This window comes from Calidris pugnax, unplaced genomic scaffold, assembly GCF_001431845.1.
Source record: "Calidris pugnax isolate Ruff unplaced genomic scaffold, ASM143184v1 scaffold371, whole genome shotgun sequence".
Classification (NCBI taxonomy): domain Eukaryota; kingdom Metazoa; phylum Chordata; class Aves; order Charadriiformes; family Scolopacidae; genus Calidris; species Calidris pugnax.
In genome coordinates, this window is record NW_015091373.1 from 953,552 (window position 1) to 964,361 (window position 10,810).

General features: G+C 61.4%; 1 protein-coding gene across 1 annotated transcript in view; it reads left to right on the forward strand.

Moving 5' to 3' along the window:
* Positions 1-61: 61 nt before the first annotated feature.
* Positions 62-10,810, forward strand: part of IQGAP3 (IQ motif containing GTPase activating protein 3) — a 20,575-nt gene continuing 9,826 nt past the window's right edge. The window contains exons 1-17 of the mRNA XM_014961256.1: positions 62-214; positions 2,154-2,231; positions 2,445-2,521; positions 2,691-2,758; positions 3,067-3,180; positions 3,996-4,174; positions 4,479-4,566; positions 4,964-5,127; positions 5,270-5,357; positions 5,497-5,660; positions 5,808-5,968; positions 6,879-7,003; positions 7,178-7,341; positions 8,679-8,769; positions 8,890-9,057; positions 10,271-10,413; positions 10,508-10,678. Coding sequence (XP_014816742.1) covers positions 62-214; positions 2,154-2,231; positions 2,445-2,521; positions 2,691-2,758; positions 3,067-3,180; positions 3,996-4,174; positions 4,479-4,566; positions 4,964-5,127; positions 5,270-5,357; positions 5,497-5,660; positions 5,808-5,968; positions 6,879-7,003; positions 7,178-7,341; positions 8,679-8,769; positions 8,890-9,057; positions 10,271-10,413; positions 10,508-10,678 — 2,196 coding nt within the window. The remainder of the gene's footprint in view (positions 215-2,153; positions 2,232-2,444; positions 2,522-2,690; positions 2,759-3,066; positions 3,181-3,995; positions 4,175-4,478; positions 4,567-4,963; positions 5,128-5,269; positions 5,358-5,496; positions 5,661-5,807; positions 5,969-6,878; positions 7,004-7,177; positions 7,342-8,678; positions 8,770-8,889; positions 9,058-10,270; positions 10,414-10,507; positions 10,679-10,810) is intronic.

The window sequence follows — 10,810 nt, forward strand, 5'->3', positions numbered from 1 at the left end:
GGGGGGGGGTGGGGATGGTTCTGGGTGTCCCCAATGTGCCCTGTCTCACCCTGCCAGCTGGATGGAGGGCTGTCTGAGCGAGGAGCTGCCCCCCACCACGGAGCTGGAGGAGAACCTGCGCAATGGGGTGCTCCTGGCCAAGCTGGGCCACTGCTTCGCCCCCACCGTGGTCCCTCTGAAGAAGATCTACGACCGCGAGCAGACACGGTACAAGGTACAGCCCTGGGGGGGCGGGGGGGTGACATGGATGGGACATTCCTCAGGGCGCACCCCAAAACCTGCTGTGACCTTTCCCAGCGCTGGGGAATGCAAAGTTGGGGTGGGGGGGGACACACGTGCTGATTGCAATCGTTAAGGGACAGTTTAATAGAGTGGGGCTGCAGATGGGGGGCTCTGAGCTGCGCTGCTGGGGGGGTTGGGGGAGGTCCCAGGAAACTCCGGGCCAGTTAGTGTCACCTCTGTCCCTGGGAAGGTAACGGTGTGGTTTGTTCTGGAAGTCATCTCCAAACACATTGAAGAATGGGAGGTTATTGGAAGTGGTCACCATGGATTTACCAAGGGTATATCGTGCCCAACGGGTCTGATGGCTTGGGGGCCATCAGACCTCCCCAAGCTGCAACAGGGGAGGGTTAAACGGAGCATTAGGAAGGAGTTTTTCCCAGAAAAAGTGGTCAGAGACTGGAATAGGCTGCCCAGGGAGGTGGTTGTGTCACCACCCTTGGATGTGTTTAAGAGTCGTTTAGATGTGGTGTTGGGGGATATGGTGTAGGGGAGAACTTTGTAGAGTGGGGTTGATGGTTGGACTCGAAAAGAGTCTTTTCCCACCTGAATGATTCTATGATTCTACGACAGCCATCTATGATGTTATAACTAAATGGCTGGATGAGGGGAGAGCAGCAGATGTCATCTACCTTGACTTCAGCAAGGCTTTTGACACCATCTCCCATAACATCCTCATTAGGAAATGAAGGAAGTGTGGGCCAGATGAGGGGGCAGTGAGGTGGGTCGAGTCCTGGCTGTGTGACAGAACTCAGAGAGTTGTCATTAATGGAGCTGGGTCGAGTTGGAGGTCTGTGACCAGTGGTGTCCCCCAGGGATCAATACTTGGTCCAGTTTTGTTCAACATATTCATCAATGACCTGGACGAGGGGACAGAGTGTCCCCTCAGCAAGTTCACTGATGGTACCAAACTGGGAGGGCTGGGCGACTCTCCAGAGGGCTGTGCCACCATCCAGAGAGACCTGGAGAGGCTGGAGAGCTGGGCAGAGAAGAACCTCATGAGGTTCACCAAGGGCAAGTGTAGGGTCCTGCACCTGGGACGGAAGAACCCCAGGCACCAGTAGAGGTTAGGGGTGGACCTGCTGGAAAGCACCTCTGAGGAGAAGGATCTGGGGGTCCTGGTGGCCACTAAACTCTCCAGGAGCCAGCAATGGGCCCTGGTGGCCAAGAGGCCAATGGGATCCTGGGCTGCAGAGGGAAGAGTGTGGCCAGGAGGTGGAGGGAGGTCGTTCTCCCCCTCTGCTCTGCACTGGGGAGGCCACAACTGGAATCCTGCGTCCAGGTCTGGGCTCCCCAGTTCCAGAGAGACAGGGAACTGCTGGAGAGAGTCCAGCGTAGGGCAACAGAGATGCTGGAGGGATTGGAGCATCTTCCTGCTGAGGAAAGGCTGAGAGAGCTGGGGCTCTTGAGCCTGGAGAAGAGAAGGCTGAGGGGAGACCTTCTTAATGCTTCCAAGTTCTTAAAGGGTGGGTTGAAGGAGGATGGAGCCGGACTCTTCTCAGTGGTTCCCAGGGACAGGACAAAAGGGAACGGGCACAAACTTGAATACAAGAAGTTCCACCTAAACATGAGGAAGAACTTGTTTGGGGTGAGGGTGGCAGAGCCCTGGCAGAGGCTGCCCAGGGAGGGTGTGGAGTCCCCTTCTCTGGAGATCTTCAAGCCCCAGTGGATGCTCCTGAGTGATGTGCTCTGGGCAGCCCTGCTTTGGCCGGGGACCAGATGATCTCTAGAAGGTCCCTTCCAACTCCAACAAGTCCATGATTCTGGAGTCGCAGGGTTTGCCTCTTTCTTTGACCTCGTGCCCTGGGTGGGTTTGGGGGGACCCTGGGGTTGGGAGAAGGTGGGGTTCAACCTCACCCCGACTTCTCTTCCAGGCAGCAGGGCTCCACTTTCGGCACACGGATAACATCAACCACTGGCGCCACGCCATGAGCCACGTGGGGCTTCCCTCGGTAATGTCCCATGTGTGTCCCCCCCTGCTGTCCCTGGGCCAAGGGATGTGCCACCCTTTGCCCCTGAGGCTGTGTGTCACCAACTGTATGACAGGGGAGCTTCATCCCTGCCCCCCCCGCCTTGGGCACCATCCTCCTCGTGGACCATCTCGGTGGTGTCTCCACTGAGGGATTTATGGAGATGGGGGGGGTCATCCCTTCTCTTCTTGGCAGATCTTCCACCCGGAGACCACTGACATCTACGACAAGAAGAACATGCCCCGTGTCATCTACTGCATCCACGCGCTCAGGTGGGGTCCCTGCTCCGGCCCCAGGGCCAAAACTGTTGCTTCGTGGTCACGAGCCCCTTGGTGGCATCACCCCAGGGTTGGGGTGACACCTTTGGGTGTTGCAGAAGCACCGGGAGGGAGAAGTGAGTGACCACACGTGGTCATGGCGTGTGTCTGCTTGGTCTTTCAGCTTGTACCTCTTCAAGCTGGGGCTGGCTCCTCAGATCCAGGACTTGTACGGGAAAGTGGACTTCACTGGTGGGGGGCTGGGGGGAGGAACTTGGGGGGTGGTGCTGGGGGTTTGCCAACTCCCATCTCTGGGGTGGGAGGGACGTGGGGAGCAAATTCCTTGGGCAAGGTTTTCCAAATTCCTTGGGCAAGGTTTTCCAAATTCCTTGGGCAAGGTTTTCCAAAGGTGCTTTGGTGATGCTGACCCCAGTGTAGGGGTTTTCTGCCCCCACTCTGGTTCAGCAGGGGAGTGGGGGGCTCTGCTGGTTGCCCCCCCTCCACCAGTGCTGGACCACGGGGCTGGTGCCGAGTGGTGACTCCTCTCTGCTCCTCTCCAGAGGAGGAGATCAACAACATGAAGCGGGAGCTGGAGAAGTACGGGCTGCAGCTGCCTGCCTTCAGCAAGATCGGGGGCATCTTGGCCAACGAGCTCTCGGTGGATGAAGCAGCAGGTAATGGGTGTCCTTGGGTGAGGGGGGGAGCGGTGCTGTGGGTCAGCCCCCAAACGTCAAATCTGGGGCCAGAGAACTGAGAGATGCTCCTGTTGGAGCGGGGCCAGAGGAGGTCCTGGAGATGCTGGGAGGGGGGGCTGAGAGAGTTGGGGGGGTTCAGCCTGGAGAAGAGAAGGCTCCGCGGAGACCTTGGAGCCTCTTCCAGTCCCTCAAGGGGCTCCAGGAGAGATGGGGGGGACTCTGGATCAGGGAGGGGAGCGATGGGACGAGGGGGAAGGGTTTGAAGCCGAAAAAGGAGAGATTGAGGTTAGATTTTGGGAAGAACTTCTTTATTCTGAGGGTGGTGAGAGCCTGGCCCAGGTTGGCCAGAGAAGCTGTGGCTGCCCCATCCCTGGAGGGGTTCAAGGGCAGGTTGGAGGGGGCTTGGAGCAACCTGGGCTGGCGGGAGGTGTCCCTGCCCAGGGCAGGGTGGGGACTGGGTGGTCTTTAAGGTCCTTTCCAACCCAACCATTTCACGAGACGCTCTGAGATGCAGGGGACACACCTGGCTGCTCTCCTCCAGCCCCGTGGGTGCCCACAAGGGCTGGCACAGCCCCTCCCCAGTCGGCAGCACCGGGGTTTGTCCTGAACTGGGCTCACTGGAGAGATACTGGGACTTCCCAGGCATTGGAGACTGCAGCTTGCCTGAGCAGGGAGGGGGTTCCCACCATCAAGCTTGACGTGGCTGGTCCCTCTGCACCCAGGGATGTAGTGGATGTTCCATCACAGCCCTCCGTGCCCCGTGTCACCTCCCTCCCCCACCTCTTTGCCCCCAGTCCACGCCGCGGTGCTGGCCATCAACGAAGCGGTGGATCGGGGGGTGGTGGCACAGACCATGGTGGCCCTTCGCAACCCCAATGCGATGCTCCTTGACCTGCGTGAAGCTCTGGCTGGTGCCTACCAGGAGGTCCTCCACCGGGCCAAGCTGGAGAAGGGCAGCAATGCCAGGAACAGGGTGAGAAGGGCACTTGAGGGGTCCCGGGGGGGCTGGAAGAAGAACAACCCCTCCCCTGATGTTCTGGTGGGAGCTTCCAACTGGAGGGGTCCCTCAGAGACTGTTCCCATGCTTGGGGAGTGACACAGCCTGGGAGTCATTGTGCTGGTCAGAAGATGGGGGGAACATGGTGGGGAAAGGATTCCTCTTTAGGGGCTGGTTCACCCCCGGCTGGGGAAGGAGCCCAGGAATCTGCAGGGGACACCCCTGGGGGACATTGGGGTGAGCTCCGGTGGAAAGCTCAATGTGGGGAGTCCTCCTCCAGTACCTGCAGGTGATCCCTGAGGGAGAGGACATCTACGACCGGTGTCTGACCCAGGCTGAAATCCAAGGGAACATCAACAAAGTGAACGGTGAGCAAAGCTGTGGCTTCCCTCCTGGGGGGAATTCCTGAGATTGGATCTGGGGCAGAAGTTCTTTGGTGTGAGGGTGGTGAGAGCCTGGCCCAGGTTGGGCAGAGAAACTGTGGCTGCCCCATCCCTGGAGGGGTTCAAGGGCAGGTTGGAGGGGGCTTGGAGCCACCTGGGCTGGTGGGAGGTGGCCCTGCCCATGAGCTCATCAGGGGCCTGCCCAGGGTGGTGGGTCTGTTCAGTCTTCCGACCCGGTGGGGAGCTGGGCTGGGTGTGCATTTCCAAGGAGAAATTAAACTTTTTGGTGTGCAGGCCCCGATTACAGCCCCTGTTGCTCCCTGGGGTGGTGGGATGATTGACCTTCTCCCCTTCCCCGGGTGTGACCTGGCCTCTCTCCTAGTGCACGGGGCTCTGGAGGAGGTGGATGATGCCCTGGAGAACCAGGATGCGCCGGGGCTGTACCGTGTGCTGCAGGACCCCGTCCTGGCCCTGCGCTGCCTCCAGAGGGACAACCTCCATCTCTACTTGGAGCAACTCAGCCTGGACCGGGAGCAGAAGGCGCTGGTAGGAGCTGGAAGGAGCCTGTGGGTGCAGGGTACTCCTGGTGGGGTGGCACCCCAGGACTGCAGGGGTCCCCAGGAGGAGGAGGAGGCAGGGGGGGCTGGTTTGTCGTGAGACCAGAAGCCCATCTTTCTGTCCTCTGCAGGAGCTGGGCTACGTGGACCTTCTGGAGCAGGAGGAGCTGGAGGCTGGAATCCTCACGGCGAACAAGAAGGGCGAGGAGGAGCGAGCCAGTGAGTGGCCAGGGTGGACATGGGGCTTGTGGCCAGTTTTGGTGCTCTGGTGGCCCTGCTGGCTGTGTGGCCAAGTGCCCCAGGGGGAGGGAGATGGGGCATGGCCACCTCCTGCAGCCCCACCACGTCTCTCCCTCAGTGCTGAGGGCCGTCGGTCGGATCAACGCGGCCATCCGGCGAGGGATGCCGGCCCAAACGCTGGAAGCCCTGATGGACCCGGCAGCGCAGTTGCCCACTGTGTACCCCCTGGCTGCCCCCCTGTACCAGCACCAGCTGGTCCTGCTGCAGCGCCAGCACCCACGGGTGAGACCTCCCCGGGGTCCCATCGGTGGTGGGGGGCTTCAGTGCCTCTGCTGGGGTGGGGGGGGTGCTTTCCCCACCCCTTGGGGGGCTGCTGAGGCTGGAGGATGGGATATGGGGTGCTCAGTGTCTCTGCCCCCCATGTGCCAGGGCGAGCTGGGGCAGGAGGAGCTGTTTGTGGCTGTGGAGATGCTCTCGGCCGTGGCGCTGGTGAATCGAGCCTTGGACGCCGGGGACGTGGACGGGCTGTGGGGCAGCCTGGTCAGCCCTGCCCTGGGGCTGTCGGGTGTGGAGGATGGAAATGCCCAGCGGTAAGGAGATGGTCGCTGGGTCTGGGGTCCGTGGTGTGGAGCGATCCCTTTGGATGGGGTGGTTGGGGGGCTTGGACTTTGCATGGATTTGATTCACCAACGTCCCTGCCCCGTGTCTAACCCTCTCCCCTCTGGGAAGGAAGGTAGCTTGCTCCAGCAGGCACCCTTCCTGCTTGGGATCATAGAATCACAGACTGGTTTGGGTGGGAAGGGACCTCAAAGACCACCCAGTGTCCCCCCTGCCCTGGGCAGGGCCACCTCCCACTAGCCCAGGTTGCTCCAAGCCCCCTCCAACCTGCCCTTGAACCCCTCCAGGGATGGGGCAGCCACAGCTTCTCGGGGCAACCTGGGCCAGGCTCTCACCACCCTCACACCAAAGAAGTTCTTCCCAAAATCTAACCTAAATCTCTCCTTTTTGAGCTTAAAACCCTCCCCCCTCGTCCCATCATAGCATCATAGAATGGTCCAGGCCGGAAGGGACCTCCAAAGGCTATCTAGTCCCACCTCCCCACAGTCAGCAGGGACACCCCCAACTAGACCAGGTTGCCCAGGGCCTCATTGAGCCTCACCTTGAATATCTCCAGGGATGGGGCCTCAACCACCTCCCTGGGCAACCTGTTCCAGTGCTCCACCACCCTCACAGGAAAAAGAACTTTCTCCTAAAATTGCTCCCCTCCCTGATCCAGAGTCCCCCCCAGGTTTCCTGGAGCCCCTTGAGGGACTGGAAGGGGCTCCAAGGTCTCCCCGGAGCCTTCTCTTCTCCAGGCTGAACCCCCCCAACTCTCTCAGCCCCCCCTCCCAGCAGAGGGGCTCCAGCCCTCCCAGCATCTCCGGGGCCTCCTCTGGCCCCGCTCCAACAGCTCCATGACCTTCCTGTGCATCAAGCCCTTGCTCCATGTCTCCCCTGCAGGTATTTTGAGGACTTAATGCAGCTGAAAGGCCAATCCCGGGAAGCAGGAGATGAATTCCTGAGCTGGAATGACATTCAGGACAGTGTGACCAACACCAACTCCTCTGTGCAAGACGAAAACGCCCGTGAGTCCGGCCTGTGGGGGGTTTGGTCGAGCAGGGGGTTCAGGGATGGAGGTTGCGCTGGGAGCCCAACCCCAATGAGACACTGGAGAACCTCATGCTCCCCTGGTGCTGGGACTCCACCGGGTGCCCGGAGCATTGGGAAGCTGAGCTGTGTGTCCCCTCTGTCCCGCGCAGGTGTCCTCGCCGTCCGGCTCATCAACGAGGCGCTGGCACAGGGGAACCCCGAGAAGATGCTGGCGGCGCTGCTGCTGCCCGCGGCCGCCCTGTCCGACGTCACCCTCCCCACCGCTCGGCGCTACCACCATGTCCTGGCCCGGGCACGGAGCATGAAAGCCCAGGTGGGGTTGGCATCTCCCTCCCTGGCAGTGCAGCACCCTCCCTGGCAGGATGGCAAGCCCCTGGCAATATGGCATCCCCCCGGCCATGCAGAACCTTTCCTTGGTGGCATGGCATCTCCCCCCTGGCAGCATGGCATCCCTCCCTGGCCATGTGGTACCTTCCCTTGGTGGCACGACGTCCCCTCTGCCTGTGCAGAATGCCACCTGGCCATGTGGCATCCCTCCCTGGCCATGCGGTACCCTCTCTTGGCAGTGTGGCAATCCCCCCTCAGCCATGTGGAATTCCCCCTTCAGTGCTATGACATGCCCCTGGCTGCCTGGTACCCCCTCTCTGGTAGCATGGCAACCCCCCCATTGCAGCCTGGCATTGCCCCTGGCCATGTGGTTCCTCACCACTGCAGCATGGCATCCCACCGGCCATGTGGTACTCTCTCTTGGTGTCATGACACTCCCCACAGCAGAGTGGCATCCCCCCTGGCAGCATGGCATCCCTCTTGCCCATGTGGTACCCTCCTTTGGTGGCATGACACCACCCTGGCCATGCAGTATCCCTGCCCCTGGGAATATGGCAACCCCTCTGGCAGCGTGGCATCCCCCCTGGCCGTGTGGTACCCTCTCTTGGTGGCATGGCATCCTCCCCAGCCATGCAGTACCTTCCCCTCTGGCAGTGTGGCATCACCCCTGGCCATGTGGTACCCCTCATTGCAGCATGGCATCTACCTGCCTATTCAGAACCCTCCCCATGGCAGTCTGGCATCCCCCCTGGCCATGGGGTACCCTCTCTTCGTGGCATGACACCCCCCATGGCAGTGTGGCATCCCCCCTGGCCATGTGGTACCTTCTCTTCATGGCATGACACCCCCCCGGCCATGCAGTATCCCTGCCTCTGAGAGCATGGCAACCCCTCTGGCAGTGTGGCATCCCTCCTGGCCGTGTGGTACCCTCTCTTGGTGGCATGGCATCTCCCCTGGCCATGCAGTACCCCTCATGACAGCGTGGCATCCTCCCTGGCTATGTGGTACCCTCCATTGCAGCATGGCAATTGCAGCACCCTTTCTTGGTGGCATGGCATCCCTCTTGGTGGTGCAGTACCCTCTCTTGGTGGCATGGTACCCCCCCGATGATGTAGCATCCCCCCCAGCCATGCAGTACCTCCCCCCTGGCAGTGTGGCATCCCCCCTGGCCATGGGGTACCCCTCCTGGCAGTGTGGCACCCTGCACAGCAGAAGGTGCTCGGGGGGTGCTGCTGTGCAAGCCCATCATGGCAGAAGCTCTCAGGGGGCTGCCCAGCTCCTCAGACCTCATCTCCCCCCCCCTTGTCTCCCCCCATCTCGCAGGCCACAGAGGATGATGGAGCTGTGCTTTGGTGGGAGGAGATCCAGGAAGGGGTCTGCAGGGCCAACCAGGACACGGTGGCAGCCAGGAGGAGTGAGTTCTTGCCCCACCATGGATGCTGGGTCCTGCCCCCCACCCTCACCCCCCGCCAGGGTGCTGTTGCAGGGGGTGGTGAGAAGAAGGGGCTGACGTGAGCCCCCTCTGCCCCCGCAGTGGCCCTGGGCATCGCCGCCATCAACCAGGCCATCAAGGAGGGGAAGGCGGCGCAGACGCTGCGGGTGCTGGGCAACCCCGACGTGGCCCTGTGTGGTGTGGTCAGCGCCTGTGCCAGGGACTACCAGGAGCAGCTCGAGGCTCTGATGGCCACCAAGAGACAAGCAGGTAAAAGGGGGGGCTCCAGGAAAGCTGGGGGGGACCCTTGATGAGGGAGGGGAGCCGTAGGATGAGGGGAAAGGGTTTGAAGCTGAAAGAGGGGAGATGGAGCTGAGATGTGGGGCAGAAGTTCTTTGGTGTGAGGGTGGTGAGAGCCTGGCCCAGGTTGGCCAGAGAAGCTGTGGCTGCCCCATCCCTGGAGGGGTTCAAGGGCAGGTTGGAGGGGGCTTGGAGCAACCTGGTGTGGTGGGAGGTGTCCCTGCCCAGGGCAGGGGGGGACTGGATCCTCTCCAAGGTCCCTTCCCACCCAAACCAGTCTATGAGTCTATAAACAAGACCATCCTGGGAAGGATGTGCCTCCCACTACGGCTTCTGGGGGGCCGAGGGGCTGGAGGTGTGAGTGGGTGAGGAGTAGGGTGACCCTGTAGCTCACTGGGGCAACCTGGGCTAATGGGAGGTGTCCCTGCCCAGGGCTGGGGATGACAACTGGGTGGTCTTTAAGGTCCCTTCCAACCCAAACCATTCCACGAGATGCTCTGAGATGCAGGGGACACACCTGGCTCCTCTCCTCCAGGCCCTGTGGGTGCCCACAAGGGCTGGCACAGCCCCTTCCCAGTTGGCAGCACCAGGGTTTGTCCTGAACTGGGCTCACTGGAGAGGTACTGGGACCTTCCAGGCACTGGAGACTGCACCTTGCTCTGGGAAGGGTGGGTTCCCCCCCATCAGTAGGATGATAGATTCTGTGATCTTTGAGAGATGCTCTGAGGATTTGACTACACTTGGTCAGGAAGTGCCGTGACAGGACAAGGGGCAACAGTTTTAAATTGGAAGAGAAGAGATTTAGATTAGATCTCAGGAAGAAATTCTTTACTGTGAGGGTGGGGAACCACTGGAACAGGTTGTCCAGGGAAGTTGTGGCTGCCCCATCCCTGGAGGGGTTCAAGGCCAGGTTGGAGAGGGCTTGGAGCAACCTGGTCTGGTGGGAGGTGGCCCTGCCCAGAGCAGGGGTGCTGGGACTCAATGATCTTTAAGGTCCCTTCCAACTCTGATGGTGGTTCTCTATGATGGTGGTTCTCTATGATGGTGGTTCTCTATGATGGTTTGCTTGGGGGCTGCAAAAACTTGTCCCCCCAGCCCACCCCAGCAGCCTGGGGTGTAGAATGGCCCATTTGGGGGGAGCATCTCCCCTCTCAAGAAACACCCCTCCATCTTGACCATCCAGGGAGCACCAAGCCGTGCTGGATCCGACACCAGCTGTCGGACGGCGCCGAGTTCTACCTGAGCCTGCAGAGCTTGGAGGGCAGTTGGCAGCGCCCGCGGGAGGGTGGCCCCGTCACCACGCACCTCAGCCGGGAGGAGATCCAGGTACCGGGGCTGGGATGGGGACACACGGATGGGGCCGGGTGGGCACCGGTGTGGCATCGCCGGGGGCTGAGCCCGGTGCCTCGTGTCCCTGCAGTCGGTCATCGCCCGAGTCACCGCGGCGCACGACCGGGAGCGTCTCTGGGCGACCAACGTGGCCTTCGTGGTGCGGCTGCAGGCGCGGCTGCGGGGGTGCCTGGTCCGCAGGGAGTTCGCGGCGCGGCGGCACCTCCTGAGGGAGCAGTGGCCGGCGGCCACCAGGATCCAGGTGGGGTGGCCGGAATCTGTCCCTCTTCTGTGTGGGAGGGGGGCTGCAGACCATGGACGGTGGAGGTGGGGAGAGGGGGGGCTGCAGACCATGGTTGGGGGGCAGTATGCCATAGGGGGAGGGGGCTGCAGA